Source organism: Papio anubis, chromosome 9 (genome assembly GCF_008728515.1).
Source record: "Papio anubis isolate 15944 chromosome 9, Panubis1.0, whole genome shotgun sequence".
NCBI classification, from domain to species: domain Eukaryota; kingdom Metazoa; phylum Chordata; class Mammalia; order Primates; family Cercopithecidae; genus Papio; species Papio anubis.
The window spans coordinates 45586627-45606600 of record NC_044984.1 but is presented as its reverse complement, the minus strand read 5'-3'; the positions used below and the strand labels follow the sequence as shown (position 1 = coordinate 45606600).

General features: G+C 43.6%; 1 protein-coding gene, 1 long non-coding RNA gene and 1 other non-coding gene across 7 annotated transcripts in view; 2 read left to right on the top strand and 1 right to left on the bottom strand.

Annotated features, from left to right (window-relative positions):
• The first annotated feature begins 800 nt into the window (after positions 1–800).
• LOC110740681 lies at positions 801–18544 on the top strand. Its single transcript, XR_002515644.2, has 3 exons — positions 801–1383; positions 5169–5319; positions 18440–18544. It is a non-coding gene; the product is annotated as an uncharacterized LOC110740681 (long non-coding RNA).
• On the top strand, positions 4231–4353 carry LOC116269040. The gene has a single exon (XR_004176360.1). It is a non-coding gene; the product is annotated as a small nucleolar RNA SNORD22 (small nucleolar RNA).
• DIP2B (disco interacting protein 2 homolog B) overlaps positions 14758–19974 on the bottom strand; it is a 248395-nt gene continuing 243178 nt past the window's right edge. For 4 of the 5 annotated variants that reach the window (XM_021922328.2, XM_021922329.2, XM_021922331.2 and 1 more), the window contains one exon: positions 14758–18823. In XM_021922328.2, the coding sequence (XP_021778020.1) occupies positions 18571–18823 (253 nt within the window). In that variant the 3' untranslated portion in view covers positions 14758–18570. The remainder of the gene's footprint in view (positions 18824–19974) is intronic. The other variant, XM_021922330.2, reaches the window with a different exon arrangement.

Here is a 19974-nt window from a genome sequence, read left to right as displayed (position 1 = left end):
ACCCTGCCCCGCCCCGCCCCGCCCCACCCCACGTCCGCTTCCGGAGGCCATGAGCAGCTGGGTGCTCGCGGGAGGCCGTTTCATCGTTGAGTGGCGGCGCTGTCAACTCAACTCCGGCCAGTTGACGTTGACCGACGCCGGCCTGTTTTCCTTCCTCAGCTTTTTTTAAATATTTTTTTTATGGAGGTGGAGTCTTTTTTTTTTTTTCCCCGAGATTGAGACGGGGGTCTCGCTCTGTGGCCCAGGCTGTAGTGCAGTGGCGCGATCTCGACCCACTGCAGCCTCCAACCCTGGGGTTCAAGCGATTCTCCAACCTCAGCCTCTGGGGCAGCTGGGACCACAGGCGCGCGTCACCACGCTCGGCTTGAAGAGAAGAGGACTCACTATGTTGCTCAGGCTGGTCTAAAACTTCTGGGCTCAAGTGGGCTCAAGTGATCCTCCGCTTCGGCCTCCCAAAGTCCTGAGATTACAGGCGTGAGCCACCGCGCCCGGCCTTACTCAGGTTTTTCTTAATCCCATAAAGTAACATTGAGTTGTGTCCTTTAACCCATGTGGAAGGATTTTCTACAGAAACGGATTTACAATGAGACGTAACAAGGTGGCTGGGCGCGGTGGCTCACGCCTATAATCCCAGCACTTTGGGAGGCCCAGGCGGGCGGATCACCTGAGATCGGGGGTTCGAGACCAGCCTGACCAACACGGAGAAACCCCGTCTCTACTAAAAAAAATACAAAAGTAGCCGCGTGTGGTGGCGCATGCCTGTAATCCCAGCTACTCGGGAGGCTGAGGCAGGAGAATCGCTTGAACCCGGAAGGCAGAGGTTGCGGTGAGCCGAGATCGCGTCATGGCACTCCAGCCTGGGCAGCATGAGCAAAACTCCGTCTCAAAAAAAAAAAAACAAAAGAAAAAAAACGTAACAGAGTGTTAATAAACTGTTATGCTGTTGTTTTAATGCATTACAAAAACTTTTCAGAATATTTTTGTGTCTACCTCTCTGGAAAAGGAATTATGCCTTATTCTTAATTTTTAAAATTTCCTTGCAAAATGCTGTTTTATGGTTTTAATTATAGTAAACGACAAAAGATAAATTTTTTTAGTATGCTCTTGACAGAAAGTTCCAAAAGTTTTCTGAAATTTTGCTAGTTTGAGATCCCTAATTTAGGAAACTGATTTAGTGGAGAGAGCTTTTCCTATTTTGGGCCCTTTGGATCGAAGAATGTGATGTAAAGCCGAAGATTTACTCTGCTAGACCCTTTTAAGAGGTCACTAACGTTTAGCTATTGACATTCAGCAAACATTATTGATTACCTATTAAATGCTAGACCGGGAAACAACTGTTAAGTCAGTGTTTCAGCATTACTGAGAGAAAAGTGGCCTATAAAGGTAAGGGAGGGGAAGAGTTTCTCAGATATCAGCCTTCGATGATTAACAAAGTCCAACCTCAGTCATTCTGGAATCCAGAATATTGATTGCTGGAAGGCTGGTTGTGCGAGTTTACTGTTCTTTGGTGTTTGGGTTTTTCTTGCGTGGACCACAGAATGCTTAACAAAAGTTGATCAGTAAAAAGCAGGGGAGGGGCCGAGCGCGGTGGCTCACGCCTGTAATCCCAACACTTTGGGAGGCTGAGGCGGGTGGATCACCTGAGGTCAGGAGTTCGAGACCAGCCTGACAAAATGGCGAAACTCCGTCTCTACTGAAAGTACAAAAATTAGCCGGACGTGGTGGCATGAGCCTATAGTCCCAGCTACTCGGGAGGCGGAGACAGGAGAATCGCTTGAAGCCAGGAGACGGAGTTCGTGGTGAGCCGAGATCGCACCACTGCACTCCAGGCTGGGCAACAGAGTGAGACTACGTCTCAAAAAAACCCAAAAAACCACAACTCAGTTGACAGAGGAAAAGAAGAAAAAGTTATGCTTGTTCAACACTGCCTCTCAAAAATACTTCTGCCGTTTCTCTTTCTCATTGAAGTGTCATAACTGTGCCTACCAGTCTTCTGAATTGTGATAACTAGATGAAAAAAAAAAAAAGAGGTCTTGATTCTGATGCATGCAGTTTATTTGAATAGTAACTTTCATAAACCAGATGGACAGATCTTTAATTTTAGAAGCAAGGAAAGAGAAACAAAGAAACTTAGGGCCATGGCTGGGCATGGTGGCTCAAGTCCGTAATCCCAGCACTTTGGGAGGCCAGGGTGGGCAGATCACTGGAGGTTAGGAGTTCAAGACCAGTATGGCAAAAGCCTATCTCTACCAAAAATACAAAAAATTAGCTGAGCATAGTGGAGCACACCTGTAATCGCAGCTACTTGGGAGGCTGAGGCAGGAGAATCACTTGAACCCAGGGGGCGAAGGTTGCAGTGAGTCGAGATTGTGCCACTGCACTCTAGACTGGGTGACAGAGCAAGACTCCACCTCAAAAAAAAGTAAAAGAAAGAAAAACTTAGAACCAAAGGTAATTTTTTTTTTTTTTTTTGAGACAGAGTCTTGCTCTGTTGCCCAGGCTGGAGTGCAGTAGCGGGATCTCGGCTCACTGAAACCTCTGCCTTCCGGGTTCAAGTGACTCTCCTGCCTCAGCTTCCTGAGTAGCTGGGATCACAGGCACTTGCGACTACGTCTGGCTAATTTTTGTATTTTTAGTAGAGCTGGGGTTTCACCATGTTAGGCTGGTCTCAAACTCCTGACCTAAGGTGATCCACCTGCCTCGGCCTCCCAAAGTGCTGGGATTACAGGTGTGAGCCACCGCCTCCGGCCTAAAGTAATGTTTCTTAAAAATAAACTGGGCAAGCCTGTGGTAGCACCACTTTGGCTCTTCTGGCACATTTTTTTGTTGTTAGAAAAGAGATGTGACCAGGCGCATTGGCTCATGCCTGTAATCCCAGCACTTTAGGAGGCCGAGGCGGGCAGATCACCTCAGGTCAGGAGTTCGAGACCAGCCTGGCCAACATGGTAAAACCCTGTCTCTACTAAAACTACAAAAATTAGACGGGCATACTAGTGCGCATCTGTAGTCCCAGCTACTCAGGAGGCTAAGGCAGGAGAATCGCTTGAACCCAGGAGGCAGAGGTTCCAGTGAGCTGAGATTATGCCACTGCAGTCCAGCCTGGGTGACAGTGCAAGACTGTCTCAAAAAAAAAAAAAAACAAAAAAATTAGCCAGGTGTGGTGGCGTTCACCAGTAATCCTAGCTACTTGGGAGGCTGAGGCAGGAGAATCACTTGAACTCGGGAGGCGGAGGTTGCAGTGAGCTGAGATCACTCCACTGCACTCCAACTTGGGCAACAGAAGGAGATTCCATCCGCCCTCCCCAAAATAAGAGAGGTTATAATGAAATGAATTTAATAAGACTGCCTATCCCATAGGGTTTTGTAGACTGAATTACTTTGATACATGTAAAGTTAGAGCTGTGCCTAGTACATAGTAAGCACTAAATAAATGTAGGATTTTTTTAGACGGTCTTGCTGTGTCGCCCAGGCTGGAGTACAGTAGCGCACGATCTCAGCTTACTGCAGCCTTGATCCCCTAGGCTCAAGCTATCCTCCCACCTTAGCCTCCCAAGTACCTGGGACTATAGATGTGCAGCACCACGCCCAGCTAATTTTTAAAGTTTTCTGTAGAGATAGGGTCCCTCTGTGTTGCCCAGGCTGGTCTCAAGCTCCTGAGCTCAAGTTATCCACCTTAGCCTCCCAAAGTGCTGAGATTGCAGGTGTGAGCCACAGAGCCTGGCCGGAACCTTCTTGATGTTGGTCGGAGCAGCCTGCAGCTTTCACGCACCTTTCTAAGCCCCCAGGTAGTGATGGTGACTGAAGCTCTAAGGGCAGAAGAGTCAAACCCTTACCCAGAAAAAGTAAATCTGTTCACGTGAGAACAAATCACTGGCCCTTCTATGATGAAAGAAGCCCGATGTTGTCAACTTGCTATGAAGTGGCCTAGTAGTCTTCTGAAGTGAGCAACATTGGGAGCTCACTGTTGGTCTCTGTCAGTGTTTAGTTGAGGTTTCAGAGAAAGTAGTAGTTAAATCAGTTTTAGTAAGTAGGAGTCCATGCATAGCCTCCACCTCTGCCACTGTGGCTGCTTGATTCATATGCTCATTGTGCCAGTTCCAAGAAGTCAATAGGTGGCTGACATCAACCAGCCAAGTCCAGCCTAGGCTGGAGTGCAGTGCTGCGTTCTTGGCTCACTGCAACCTCCGACTCCCTGGTTCAAGAATTCTCCTGCCTCCCGAGTAGCTGGGATTACAGGCATGCACCACCATACCTGGCCGATATATATTTTCCCGGAGCCTGTAAAGGTGAACCCACTGGGACTGGCTGGGGAAAAAGAGGAAGATTTGTTCCAGAAGGAACTGTCTGAGGGATGATAAAGATTTCTATACAAAGAAAGGGAGTAATCATCACTTGTTGAAAACATTGATTTTATTTTTTCCGGGTCTGAGTAAAGAACAAAGTGTATAAAAAATGGTAGGTATCTGTTTACATATTTAACTGGTTTTATAATAGCAACCTTTTGCTCTTAGGTTACATAGTGTTAAATATTCTGTACATTTATATTTTCCAATCCAATAAGAACTTTATATATATATATATGTATATTTTTTTGAGACAGAGTCTTACTCTGTTGCGCAGGTTGGAGTGCAGTAGCACGATCTCAGATCACTGCAACCCCTGCCTCCCAGGTTCAAGCGATTCTCCTGCCTCAGCCTCCTGAGTAGCTGGGATTACAGGCACGAACCACCATGCCTGGCTAATTTTTGTATTTTTAGTAGAGATGGGGTTTCACCATGTTGGCCAGGCTGGTCTCCAACTCCTGACCTCAGGTGATCCACACGCCTCAGCCTCCCAAAGTGGTGGGTTTACAAGCGTGAGCTACCACGCCCAGCTCTGATTTTTCTATTTTTAGTAGAGATGGGATTTCACCATGTTGGCCAAGCTGGTCTCGAACTCCTGGCCTCAAGCAATCCACCCACCCCGAGGTGGTGGATTTTGGTGGGAAGCATTGCTTCCCAAAATGCTGGGATTACAGGTGTGAGCCACTGCGCCCAGCCTTTTTTTTTTTTTTTTTTTTTTTTTTTTTTTTTTTTTTAAAATAACACTTACAGAAGAATGTCAGTTTACTCCAGGGCACTTCAGTATTCCTGAGGAATAAACACAGTTTCTCTTTTCCTCCCATTGAGATGTTGTCAGGTGAAGTCACTGCTCCTGCTCTTTGACATATTTTCCATGTAGATGATATGGACTTGGAAATCATGCCGATAGTTGGAGTAAGCCATTCCTAATCCCATGCCAGAACTGAAGACTAATGGCCACACTCATCTTTTAAAGAAGGTAAGTAGGCCAGGCGTGGTGGCTCACGCATGTAATCCCAGCACTTTGGGAGGCCGAGGTGGGCGGATCACCTGAGGTCGGGAGTTCAAGACCAGCCTGACCAACATGGAGAAACCCCATCTCTACTAAAAATACAAAATTAGCTGGGCGTGGTGGTGCATGCCTATAATCCCAGCCACTTGAGAGGTTGGGGTAGGAGAATTGCTTGAACCCAGGAGGCAGAGGTTGCAGTGAGCTGAGATCACGCCATTGCACTCTAGCCTGGGCAACAAGAGCGAAACTCAGTCAGAAAGGAGGAAGGGAGGCAGGAAGGGAGGGAGGGAAGGAGGGAAGGGAAGGGAAGGAAGGCTAATTCAAAACTAGTACTTATCATCATGGCCACATCTGCCAGGCACCAATCTCACTTCCTGCCAAGCTTCTACTCCAGCATCTCCCCACCCATGGCTTCGTATCTCATTTAATTTATTGAATACTATACTGAAAGTGGAAAACAGAATGATTTTATGGGTACTCAAAGTATGGTTTCTACTGACTGCATCACTTTTGCACCATTGTAAAGTTGAAAAATTATAAGTTGAACCATCATAAGTCAGACTGTATTGTATTCCTTTTGATGCTATTTCAAATGTAATTGTTTTATGTATTTTATTTTTGGAAAGTTCCTTGCTAGTGAATAGAAATAAAATTGATTTATATTGCTCTTGTATTCTTCAACCTTGTGAAAGTCACTTATTCCTTTTTTTTAGTGTTTTCTTAAATTTTAAAAAATTTTTGTAGGTACATAGTAGGTGAATATATTTCTGGGGTACATGAAATGTTTTGATACAGGCATGCAATATGAAATGAGCACATCATGGAGAATGGGGTAACCATCCCCTCAAGCAGTTATCTTTTAAGCTACAAATAATCCAATTATATTATTTAAAAATATACAATTAAGTTATTGACTAGAGTCACCCTATTTATTCTAATTGCATATTCTTGTACAAGCCATTTTATCTGTGAATAGAGATAGCTTTTATTCCTCTTTTCCTCTGGATAGCTTTTATTTCTTTTTCTTTCCTAATCGCTCTGGATAGACCTTTAGTACAACATTGAATAGAAGAGGTGAGAACAGACTTTCTCTTCCCTTGTTTCCAATGTTAGGGAGAAAGAGCATTCAGTTTTTCACTATTAAGTGGAGTGTTACTGAGTTTTTCACAGATGGTCTTTAACAGATTTAGAATTCACCTTCATTTTTTTTGTTTTTCCAGAAATGCAGTCTCACTATATTGCCCAGGCTGGTCTCAAATTTCTGGGCTCAAGCGATCCTCCTGCCTCGGCCTCCCAAAATGCTGGGATTACAGATGTGAGCCACTGTGCCAGGCCCACCTTCATTTTTGAAGACGAGTTTCACTGGATATAGAATTCTGAATTGACAGTTTTTAACTCCTAGCAGCCTCAATGTATTCTATGTTCTGCTGCCTTCCATAGTGTTTAATAAGAAGTTGGCTATCATTTGTATCATTGTTATCTGGTATGTAATATGTCATTTTCCCAGGCTTCTTTGAAGACTTTTGCTTTATTTAAGTTTAGCAGTTTGCCCATGACTCTGCCTAAGCGGTTTTCTTTATATTTATACTGCTTGCTGCTTCTTGAGCTGCTTCAGTCAGTAAACATATGTCTTTCCAAATCTGGGAAGCTTTTGCCATTATTTCTTCACATATTTTTATGTCCCATTCTCTCTCTCCTCCATCTGGAACTCCAATTACAATAAGTTAGACCACTTAATATTTTCCCACAGGTCTCTGAGGCACTATTTTTTTCTCCAATCTTTTTTCTCTTTGTTCTTCAGATTAATCTATTGATCTATCTTAAAGTTCAGTTATTCTTTTTCACCTGAGGTCAGGAGTTCGAGACCAGTCTGGCCAACAAACCGCATCTCTACTAAAAATACAAAAACTAGCTGGGCGTGGTGGCAGGTGCCTGGAATCCCAGGTACTCGGGAGGCTGAGGCAGGCAGAATTGATTGAACCCGGGAGGCGGAGGTTGCAGTGAGCTGAGGTTGCACCACTGCACTACAGCCTGGGTGACACAGTGAGACTCCATTTCAAAAAAATAATAATAAATGAAATAAAAAAGTTTGTCCAAATTTTATAATTTCTATCTTTAGGAGGGTTAATCTGACCAAGTTACTTCATGATTATCATAAGCTAGAGACTCCTGTTTTCTGTTCATCTTGTCTTCAATGATCTTGTCAAAATGTTTTTAGATTATCCTGTATTTTCTCCATAGATTATCATTTTATCTCTAAATATTAATGTTTTTGTTCTTTTGTATCTAATTCATATAGCTCACTTATTTTTCCCTAACTATGCTAGCTATAATCTCATCTGAGACCCAGACTAGGATAATTTGAAGACTGGGCTCAGCTGGGACTCTTGACCAAAGCACCTAAACATAGTGCCTCTTCAGAGCTTGGGCGTCTTACAACATAGCAGCTGGGTTCTAAAAGGGAGCATCAGGAAAGTCAGCATTTTAAGCTCAAGCTGCTGCTCATCCACGCCAAAAGTCATGCACATCATTTCGGCCACATTCTATTGATCAGACCATATTTGAGGGGAAAGGACTGTACTTCTTGATGAGGGAATGTCAGGATAACATTGCAAAGAGCACATGGGATGGAATATAATGTGTGAAGATATATTGGAAAATGCAGTCTCCACATTAGCAAAGCAAACCCAATGGTGTATAAGAAATAATAGATGATCAAAAGGGGTCAAATCAAGGATGGTTCAATATTAGAAAAATCTCTGGCTGCTACAGATGTGTAAAGAAATTAGTAAAATCTATTTATATAATACATCTTAACCAGCTTAAAGGAAAAAACTGTGTGATCATCTCATAGATCCGGGGGGAGGAAAAGATAAACTTCAACACTCATGCAAAAAATCCAGCAAGCACGGAATAAACGTTTTTTTGAGATGGAGTCTCCCTCTGTCGCCCAGGCTGGAGTGCAGTGGTGCAATCTCAGCTCACTGCAACCTCTGCCTCCGGGTTCAAGCAATTCTCCTGCCTCAGCCTCCTGCGTAGCTGGGATTACAGGCGCCCGCTACCACACCTGGCTAATTTTTGTAATTTTTAGTAGAGACTTCACCATGTTGGCCAGGCTGGTCTCCAACTCCTGGCTGCAAGCGATCCACCTGCCTCAGCTTCCCAAAGTGCTGGGACTACAGGTGGGAGCTGCCATGCCCAGCCAGAATAGATTTTTTTTTTTTTTTAAGATGGGTTCTCGCTCTCGTCACCCAGGCTGCAGTGCAGTGGCGCAATCTCAGTTCATTGCAACCTCCGCCTCCTGGGTTCAAGTGATTCTTCTGCCTTAGCCTCCCAAGTAGCTGGGATCACAGGTGCCTGCTACCATGCTCAGCTGTCTTGTTTTTTTTTTTTTTTTTTTTCTGTATTTTTAGTAGAGATGGGGTTTTACTGTGTTGGCCAGGCTGGTCTCAAACTCCTGACCTCAGGTGATCCGCCCACCTCCGCCTCCCAAAGTGTTGGGATTACAGGCATGGGCCACTGCATGTGGCCTAGACTTCTTTAACTGATAAAGCATATCTATCAACAACATACAGTAAAAAGAATATACAATGGTGATACTTCAGAAGCACTACTAGAAAAGTCAAGACTATGAGGAGGATACTCCCTTTATATCACTTTCTACTCAGTTGTGGTTTATGCCACTAAGTTGGGGTGGTTTGTTACACAGCAATAAATAACTGAAACACTAAGATTTTTATTTTTATGAGACAGGATCTCACTTTCTGCCCAAGCTGGAGTACAGTTGCACAATCATGGCTCACTGCAGCCTCAAACTCCTGGGCTCAAGTGATCCTCCGCCTTAGTCTCCTGAGTAGCTGGGACCACAAACGCGTGCTATCATGCCCAGCTATTTATTTTTCTTAGAGTCCCATTAAGTTGCCCAGCCTTGTCTCCAACTCCTGGCATCAAGCCATCCTCCTTCCTTGGCCTCCTGAAGATTACAGATGTGAGCCACCATGCCTGGCCTAGATTTTATCATTTTGTATCTTTTCTCAAGGGATATTGATTTAGAATTTTTAAAAACTGCCTTAGTGTGACTTTGGTATCTGACTTATACTAACTTGGTAAGATTAGTTGGATGGCTTTTCCTTTTATATACGAAAAGAGGATTTTTTTTTTGCTTTGTGAGCTGAGTGTGGTAAAATTCAGATTTTCTATTTCTTGAGTGAATTTTCAAAGTTACATAATTTTTAGAAAATTATCCATTTCATTTAAAACAGAAATTTACTGAAAAAATAATCCCTTGAAATAGAAGCACAAGTGCTGTATCTGTAGTTAGTTATGTTCCCTTTTGTGTTTCCTACTTTTTGTGTACCTGCGTGCATGCCTTTTGTTAAATGGGTTTTACTGTCATTAGAATATTTGTAAGAAATCAGTTTCTGGTTCTGTTGAACCTTTTTTTCTGTTTTCTTCCTTTTTAATTAATGTCTGCTTTTGTCTTTGTTATTTTCTTCTTTCATCTTTCTTAGTGGGTCTTTTTATTCTTTTCCTAGATTCTGAAACTGAATACAACTAATTCATTTTGTTTGTTCTTCAATGCTTGCACTGTGAACTCCCTCTTACCTGCTTCTTTAGGAACCACCATCATTTCCAGAGTCTATGTTCTGCTTTGTCAGGTCTGTCTGACCATGGGAGTTATTTATAGAAATGATCTCAGAAATGAATGTTCATCTTTGGAGACTGAGAATGGAGATTCAGAGAAGTGAATGAGGTCATCAGGTAGACTTTTATTAATAGCAACTTCTATTAGGATCTTGCTTGTACTCAGTTTTATTTGAAAAAGTGTGCTTCCTCCCTTGCTGCCAATCCTTCCACCTGCTCACTGGAGTCCGTCCGCTCCAGCTTCCTCAGTGACAGTGACCTCACTTTGTCCGTTGTCCCTTATTGCTGTATTTAGAAAACTTTCCCTCTATTCCAGCTTTTTCTCCTGACACGTTTATTTCTTCCATCTTTAAAACAGCCCCCCTTGATTTTACATCCCCCTTCTAACTACTGTCCCCTCTTTCTCCTTCCTACTTGCAGTTGCAGATAAAGCCTCTGGAGAGAGGCCTCTGTTCAGTCTTACCTCCCAGCAATTCTCTCCTGAACCAGTTTTTAGGTTTCTGCCCATACAGCCGCACTAAAACTCTCTCATCAAGGCCACCAGGGACTCCCTCGTTGCCAGGTCCAGCAGATGCCATCCAATCCCTGTTCTACTCAGCTTTGTTGTGGCCGTTGGGTTGTTGAGCACTCCCTCCTCTTTGATTTTGTGTTTGAGACAGAGTCTCGCTGTTTCGCCCAGGCTGGAGTGCAGTGGTGCGATCTCGGCTCACTGCAACCTCCGCCTCCTGGGTTGAAGCGATTCTCGTGCCTCAGCCTCCCGAGTAGCTGAGACTACAGGTGCCTACCACCATGCCCAGCTGAATTAGTATTTTCAGTAGAGACCGGGTTTCACCATGTTGGCCAGGCTGGTCTTGAACTCCTGACCTCAGGTGATCTGACCGCCTCGGCCTCTCAAAGTGCTGGGATTACAGGCATGAGCCACTGTGCCCGGCCCTCACGAACCTTTAAATGCTCTTGTTCGCCATGACTCTGATCCTTTTCTCACTCTACATGTTCTTTCTTGGCAATATCATCCACTTTGAAATGTTATCTCCCAAATCTACAGTTTTAGGCCAGAGCTCTCCTGAGGCAAAGCAGACCTATTTTAGTTGTCTGTTGGACCTTCTTTCACCTGCACAGTCTGCCTCAAAGGAACACACCACATAAATGCGTCTTTCCCAAACTATTCCTCCTGTTTCTCCCTGCCTGCAAATGGTCTCATACATCCACCTAACCCCCAAGTCAGAAATCTAGGTGTTATTTTGAATTCCTTCTTCCCATCTGAATATTCAGCAGTTTGTAACTTTTTTGAGATGAGTCTCACTCTATTGCTCAGGCTGGAGGCAGTGGTGCCATCCCTAGCTGTGGATTACAGGTGCAGCCATCACCACACCTGACCAATTTTTTATTTTTTTGGAGGACGGAGTCTCGCCTGTCATCCAGCTGGAGTGCAGTGGCTAATCTCAGCCTGACTGGGTGCAAGCCTGCCTCCCGGTTCACCATTCTTGCCTCAGTCTCTCCCATGTGTGCTGGCAATCTTCACAGGTGCCTCACGCACCAAGACCTCGCTACCTTTTGTATTTTAGTAGAGACGGGTCACCATGCCAGCCAGGATGGCCCTTGATTCTCCTATCCCTGTGGACTCTGCCTCTCTGTGCCTCCCAACTAATTTTTTTGTATTTTTAGCACAGATGGGGCTTCACATGCTGCTGACTGTGTTTGTTCCCACCTGACCTCAGGTGATCCACCCGCCTCAGCCTCCCAAGGTGCTGGGATTACAGGTGTGAGCCACCGTGCCCAGCCGGCAATTGGAATCTTAATGCCACCGAAGTTTTTATGCATGGCCTCTCTTCTCCATTCTTACTGCCTTGGTTGAAGTACTTTGCTCTATGTCTTAGTCTGTTTTGTGCTGCTATAACAAGATACCTGAACCTGGGTAGTTTATAAAGAACAGACATGTATTTCTCACACTCCTGGAGGCCAGGAAGTTCAACATCAAGGCACTGGCAGGTTGGCTTGTATGGTGAGGGCTACTCACTTTCCAAGACAGTGCTGTGTTGGTGAAGGGCAGAAGGCAAGCGAGTCAAGTGCTGCTGCATGAAGCCTTTCATAAGAGCTCTAACTCCATTTGTGAGGGAGAAGCCATCATGACCTAATGACCTCTTAAAACCATCACTTTGGCCATTAAGTTTCAACAGAAGAATCTGGAGGGAACACATTCAAATCATAACATTCTATCACTGTGGTCAATGCAGAGGTCTCCCAACTAGTCTTTCCAGTTTTATCTCCTTTTCGCTATCCATTACAATCTCTGGTTTTATTTCCCTTTCCCTATCCATTCCTATCTATTTTTTTTTCTTAGAGACAGGGTCTTGCTCTATCACCCAGGCTGGAGTAGAGTGGTGCAATTATAACTCATTGTAGCCCTGAACTCCTGGGCTCAAGAGATCTTCCGCCTTGGCTTCCCAAAATACTGGGATCACAGGCGCGAGCCACCACGCCCAGCCCCAGTCTATTTTCTATGTGACTGTCAGAATAATATTCAACGTTGCAAATCTGAGCATGTTATCCCCCTGCTTTAAATCCCTCATTAACTCCCCTTTGTTAAAAGTCCAAAATTCTTAGCATGAAATACAAGACCCTCAGTCATCTGTCCCTGGCTTAAGCCTCCATAATTATCTTTTACTTTTCTCCCCTCAAACCTTGCATCCTTATCTTAGTCCTTTTGTGCTGCTATAACAAAATACCTAAGCCTGGATAATTTATAAACAGCTTAAATTTACTGCTCATGGTTATGGAGGCTGGGAAGTCCAAGATTAAGGTGCTGACAGTTTCACTGTCTGGTGAGGGCCTGGTCTCTACTTCCAAAATGGTACCTTAAATACTGCTGCTTCTGGAGTGGACGAACACCATGTCCTCACATGGGGGGAGGGACAGAAAGGCAAAAGGGCCTAACCAGTTCTCTCTAGTACTTTTAAAAGGGCAGTAATCCATTCACCAGGGCACAGCTCTCGTAACTTAATCACTTCCCAAAAGGCCCCACCTCTTAATACTATCACATTGGGTTTTAAGTTTTTTTTTTTTGAGACCGAGTCTCGCTCTGTTGCCCAGGCTGGAGCACAGTGGCGTGATCACGGCTCACTGCAAGCTCCGCCTGCTGGGTTCATGCTATTCTCCCGCCTCAGCCTCCCAAGTAGCTGGGACTACAGGTGCCCGCCACCATGCCTGGATAATTTTTTTGTATTTTCAGTAGAGACGGAGTTTTACTGTGTTAGCCAGGATGGTCTCGATCTCCTGACCTTGTGATCCACCTACCTCGGCCTCCCAAAGTGCTGGGATTACAGGCGTGAGCTACCACGCCCGGCCTTAAGTTCTAACATATGAACTTTGAGCAGACACATACATTCAAACCACAACAATCCCAATAATGAATTCTAGTTCCCAGAATATGCGACTCTGCCTTCCTGCTCACTATCTTTTTTTTTTTTTTTTTTTTTTTTGAGACAGAGTCTCGCTTAGTCGCCCAGGCTGGAGTGCAGTGGCGTGATCTCGGCTCACTGCAAGCTCCGCCTCCCGGGTTCACGCCATTCTCCTGCCTCAGCCTCCCGAGTAGCTGGGACTACAGGCGCCCGCCGCCTCGCCCGGCTAATTTTTTGCATTTTTAGTGGAGACGGGGTTTCACCGTGTTAGCCAGGATGGTCTCGATCTCCTGACCTCGTGATCCGCCCGCCTCGGCCTCCCAAAGTGCTGGGATTACAGGCGTGAGCCACCGCGCCCGGCTGCTCACTATCTTATCTGGCTGTCTCATCCTCTGAAATCCAGGTCAGAGGCTTCCTACTCCTCACTATCCTCCCTTACCATCAGACTATGTGCCTCGCCTGCCTGCTCTCACAATGCATGTCTGTTCTTAACCCTTGTATTGTGATTGTTATCCTATACCTCCTTGAGGGCAGTGACTTGGTATTTTTTTTCTCTCTGGCTTCAGCTCTTATCACAGTGCTTAGTGGGTAGGCATAAATGTCTATGACATGAAAAAATGTTCTCAGCTGCCAGAGTAGTCTGGAGCAATGAAATAATTCAAGGACCATTCTCGGTGTTTGAATACATGCACAATTTGATGGGCTCCCACCAAGTTTCTTGAAACCAGGAATTAGAAGAGCAAATGAAATATCATTTTAGGAAAGCTAAAATCCAGCCTAATTATAGATTAGAAACAATTCAAGTTTAGGCCAGGCGTGGTGGGTCACGCCTGTAATCCCAACACTTTGGGAGGCTGAGAAGGGCAGATCACTTGAGTTCAGGAGTTTAAGACCAGCCTGGCCAACATGATGAAACCCTGTCTCTACTAAAAATACAAAAATTAACTAGGCATGTTGGCACATGCCTGTAATCTCAGCTACTGGGGATTACTTTGGGAGAATCACTTGAACCCAGGAGGCAGAGGCTGCAGTGAGCTGAGATCAAGCCACTGCACTTTAGCCTGGGTGACAGAGCGAGACTCTGTCTCAAAAAATTAAAAAATAAAACACAACTACCAAATGCAACAAGGGTGGGAGGAAGACTAAACTATATTACCTTGAAAAGTCCTGACAACAGACTTCTTAGTTTTCAAAGTGACACCCTGATTCCCTGACCTAGCATCCTTTAATAGCGCTGACTCTGGATCTCTGTGCTCACTTTCCTTAGACCACCCCAGCTATCAATGGGTCTCACCATCTAAAGTTAAATTTAAAATCTATCAATTCCCTAGCCTCCACCCAATGTGTGAAGGATTAAACAGAATCAGGCATCAATATTTATTAACACAAGACAAAGGAAACACATTCAATGAGTTAATAGAACACTGTCCAGCCAGATGTTAAATTTAAAAATGTATATCTAGTCTAACTTCAAATAAATAAAAAAACTTTATACATAATTACACAGTACTGTAGTTTGAATTTGACACGGGTAAATATCTTGACAGAAAGTAAACAAAACAGCATTTAGGACTAAAAAATTATTCTTGTATCTTTACAGTCTCTTCCTCTGGACAAATAACATGGCCCATCTACATACACCTAAACCAGAAATGCTGTATGAATGATAAAGAAAAGGCCTATTGTGTATTTGGAGTACTGCAGCTTCTTGCTCCAAATACTGTTGCTTTTACATCAAAGCAGACAACAAAAACAACACTAAGGCATAGATCTTGTTGGAGTTTGAGGATGAGGTGATAACTCCTCATTGCTTTAGTCTAAAAGATTCCTGGATATTCAAGGAAAGTAATTTATTTGGCCAAGATATAGAGCACCATGCCTGGGGCAGAGACCTTAATAGAAAACCTAAGGCCTCGGCCCTTGTTGAGTCAACAAAAGCATTAAGCAAGCATTGCCCAGGGACTAAAGTAAGGAGACAGACTCAAGTGACCAAGACAGGCAATGGTCCCTAAACAGCCTGAGGCAACACAACTTCATGAGGAAAGGACCTGGCACTGGGGAGACCTGGCCCTTTGTGAGGCAGGAAGTAAAGACTGTGGATTCACTGATGCTGATTAGCATGCTGGTCCTTCCCAGGGTCTCAGTGAATTCCTAGGGCCTAGGAATTTTCCTGAGGCAGCCCCTTCCTGATCTACTTCAGTTACTTCTGCTGAGAACTAGAGAGAGGTTCAGAAACCTTCAGACCAAGAGATTTCTCTTAACTGAGACAGGGGCTTGTTTAGTTTTTTTCCACAGACATTAAAAACCCAGACAGAATATGTTCCAGAGGATTGGAAAGGCTGTGTTTCTATTAGTAATGGCCTTTCAGGCCTGCCTTAAGAATCAGTTCCACCACAAAAGTGCTACTTAATGTGGATAGAGAAGGAGCACTGTGTCATCAAGAGAACATTTTCTTACTCGAGTCTGTGGCACAGTAGACTTTAAATCTGCAGGTGATCCCACAAACACCATCTAAGCAAATGACTGGGCTCTCCTCTCCCTCCACAGGATGCTTTCCCAGAGTTACTGATGAAGTTCCTCAAGGACAGTTCTTAGCCTTCCTTCCTCCATGAGCAGATTCTGGCTTTGGGGGACATGCAAAAAATCAATAAAGCAGAAAGCAAAAAATAAATTAGAGGCCTGAGGAACTACAAAACTAGATAATCAGCCTCTAAGTAACTGGGAGTTGGCCACACTTTGAGATTAACGGAGTAATGTATTTGAAGGAATGAGTATACATCTGCACTGTCTAATATGATAGCCACTAGTCACATTTGGCTACAAAGACTTGAAATATGGCGATGGTTTGGACTGAGATGTGTTTAATGCACACTGAATTTCAAAGGCCTAATATGAAAAAAAGTAAAATACCTCATTAATAATTTTTATATTGATCCTATGTTGAAATGATAGTGTTTTCGAGCTATTGGGTTGAATAAAATATATTTAAATCAATACCATGGGTTTCTTTTTATTTTTAAAAAATGTGGTAACTAGAAAAATTTAATTACAGATGTGGCTCTCATTATAGTATTTACAGTGGACCATGCATCTCTAGATGCCTATACCCTAATCTGTGTTAGTAAGAATTATCAAAGCAACCCACAGAATAGCATCTAACCATAACTTTTAGAACTTGGGGATTATAGAGCTAGACTTATTTATATTAGCTTCAGGATCCCCTGCTTTGTTTAGTGAATCATTAAAAATGGTTTTAAGAAAATTACTTTCCAAGTATCAGGCTGTGTTCTCTGCAAACCAAACCATCGCTAGACACTGGGATTTCCTGGGTGCCCCAATGTAAGTGCTTTTTTTCTGTCCATCCTAGGACTTCCCTCATCACGTGTAAATTAATTCCATTGAAATGCTGAAAAAGAGATCTGGAACTGGCAAATGTCCTGAGCTCTGCCCTCTGTGGAGGAGTGGGGAGGAAAAGAGGATTATGTGAAGGGAGTCACAAAGTGGCTTTTAGTCAGAAGGCCGGGTAATGGCAGCCCCAGAGCACTGCCACCGCAAAGGAGCTGGTCTTTGCATTATAAACCTTATTTTCAGGGTAATTACAAGTCTTAAAAATTGTTTAAAAACATACTTAGTTTACATGATGTTACAGTGGGGTAAATAATATGTATTACTAAAATAGTCTAAATATTTACACAATAGACCAGAGTGGGTCAAAGAGAACCATTCTGCTTTAACAAGTTAACTCTTTTCACTTTTGAGTACTTTTTCGTTTTTAAAAATATTTCTGTTAAGAAAAAAATAATAAGATTTAACTATATTCAAATACATGAAGTATCAGACCAAAGAAAGGAAACCGAGTCAGAGGCCAAACTCAGTCCTGTCTCATTCTGCTTGGCCTGGGCACCACAGTTATTTCAAAAGAATTTCCTGCATACGTCAGACTTCCCCGGTTTCAGCATAAGCCTGGCTGCTTTGGCAACCCAGATTGGTCAGTTTTGTGTAGTTATATGGCCTTACAGTTCCATGTGATGGTGGATCCCCACTGCCTTCCTGGCCTATCATTCTTGTTTTAAACCCCCTGCCCTCATGAACTGGAAGAACAGAGGACACTCCTCAGTTTTCAGAAAAGAGAAGTTATATGGATAAACTGTAGACACAGTTTACAATGGGCCTGGAAAAGAGGAAATCCTAAATTCTTACATAGTCACTCTAAATCTGAAAGATCGTTTTAAAACTGGGGCCAGAGTAAGTTATCATGGTTCCTTAGAATAGGGTGGGCTCTGATGAATCTTAGCTTTGTGTTAACATTTTGATTTTTAAACTGAGATTTTCAGCTTTTAGAAACAAGCTGAATTCATAGAAGCCTAAGCTGATTCCGGGAATGCGAGCTTTAAAAACAAACATAGGCAGCTCTAGTTTATAAAATATACCAGCCAACAAAGACATAGAACAATGTGCAGCAAAACCTGCCAACAATTTGCACTTTTTAGTCACCTAATCAATTACACAACATTAAGAGAATATTGAAATTCTCTCAAAGTAGAAATGTTTCTACTGTGGTTGTTATAAGTATACAAGCCAATTCTTCAAATCTCTACCTGAATTATGTGTATTCTTATGTACATGTTGTAAGACACTGGTCAAAATGTTTTACAGTCAATAATTATCTATATAAAGTAATTCTCATTGTCAGTGGGTTATCTGATTTGCTTATGGGTTGACTGAAAGAAAGCTGAGTAGTTCCATGTTAACAAACCCCACAGAACATCTAGCTACGGCAGAATGGCAAATACAGTACGGAGTGGGGAACTGTGTCACTCAGACTACCCCTTTCATGTGAATTCATTAAATTCTCTTAGAAAATTCTAAAACGGCATTAGATAAAAATACAAGTATGTACAACAGATGAAAAAAATGCAACATGCATGTAATTGCTTTAGTAACGTGCTGCTCACGCTATATCAAAGCACATGTCTACCAAATGTTAACATTTTTTTCATTTGCCCGCACAGAATTCCCCTTTCCTGTGTGTTTTATGATTGCAGAATCCCACAGGATGAGATGAAGAATATCATGTAGCCATCTCAGCTTATTTCACATCGTTTGAAAGCCTGCTCCTAGCCAGAGGTCTTCCGTCTTTGTGATTCTTCAGAATGGCCCCCTGCAGCAAAGCTGGTTACATGTTATAAGCCACGTAGATGGGGTCTAACTGGTCAGCTAGGAAGCTATCACGGAGGTGCATCCTCTGCTTCTCTCCTCTGGAGTTGATCGGGATGACGCCTGGGTCCACCACAACCACGACGCCAACGATGAGGTAATGCTCTTCCAGGACCACGTTGGTCACTAACGGGACCAGATCTAGGGCTTCCTGTTCAGAGCCGCACAGTTCCACAACCACCACAAGCAAGTTGGTCCACGTGAACACGGCACTGAAATTTCAATGACAGTTCATTAACTTGTCACTACATTTTTCAGTTATTTTTTATAGCATCTGTCCCAGACTTAGCCCATTTCCCCGCCTTCTCCCCTCGATCCCAACCAGAAGGTCAGCAGTCATGTCTACAATATACGATACCTTTTAACTTCACCTGATAAGACCGAGGGAAAAATTATATAATGAATATATATATAGATATATGAGAGACACCTTGCCCCTGTGAACATAGCTGAGTGGTCCAGAATCTCCTGGGAGTTTGAAAGTGTAATTTAAAGTCATCAGGCCAGGCGTGGTGGCTCACGTCTATAATCTCAGCACTTTGGGAGGCCGAGACGGGCAGATCACCTGAGGTCAGGAGTTCGAGACCAGCCTGGCCAACATGGCGAAATCCTGTCTCTACTAAAATACAAACATTAGCCAGGTGTGATGGCGGGCACCTCTAGTCCCAGCTACTCAGGAGAGGGAGGAGAATAATTTGAACCCAGGAGGTGGAGGTTGCAGTGAGCCAAGTTTGAGCCACTGTACTCCAGCCTGGGCAACAGAATGAGATTCTGTCTCAAAAAAAGAAAAAAAAAGTTGTTAACTGGTCATTTGAACCAATGACATGGATTTGAATATTCTGGGGTAGCCAGGAGCATGGAGCAGAGAGAATCCCTCTTCAGGGAGGTGAAAAAGAAAGAAGGGAAAGCCCATATGGCTCCAGAAAGTAAGGGGACAGTGGTTCCTGACAGCCTTACCATTCCCTTGTTTCTACCTTTCCTGAGACCCAGAGTTAGTTTTTTTTGGCACTTCTGAGATAGCCAGGTATTCTTTCACTTAAGCTTTTTTGAAGGGAGCCTGTTATGTGCCCCATAAGAGCTTTGACTAATATAATATTCCTCTGTTTTTTTAGACTAGTCAAGTGCAGTAGTGAGAAAGAGGGAAAGAGTAGAACGAAAGAGTTTGATTGGTTTGTAATTGACTATGAACAATCAATTGAATTAACTCACTACCTTCAGACCACCCTAAGGCAGTATTCTTAAACCCAACAGGAAGAGAGTCTGTCTGACTCACATGAGTTATTGGTGCCCCACGCGCAAGTGTCTCCTATTGTGTAAAAGGACCATAAGCCACTTTCCACTGGGTGGAGTTACTGGGTTAGAA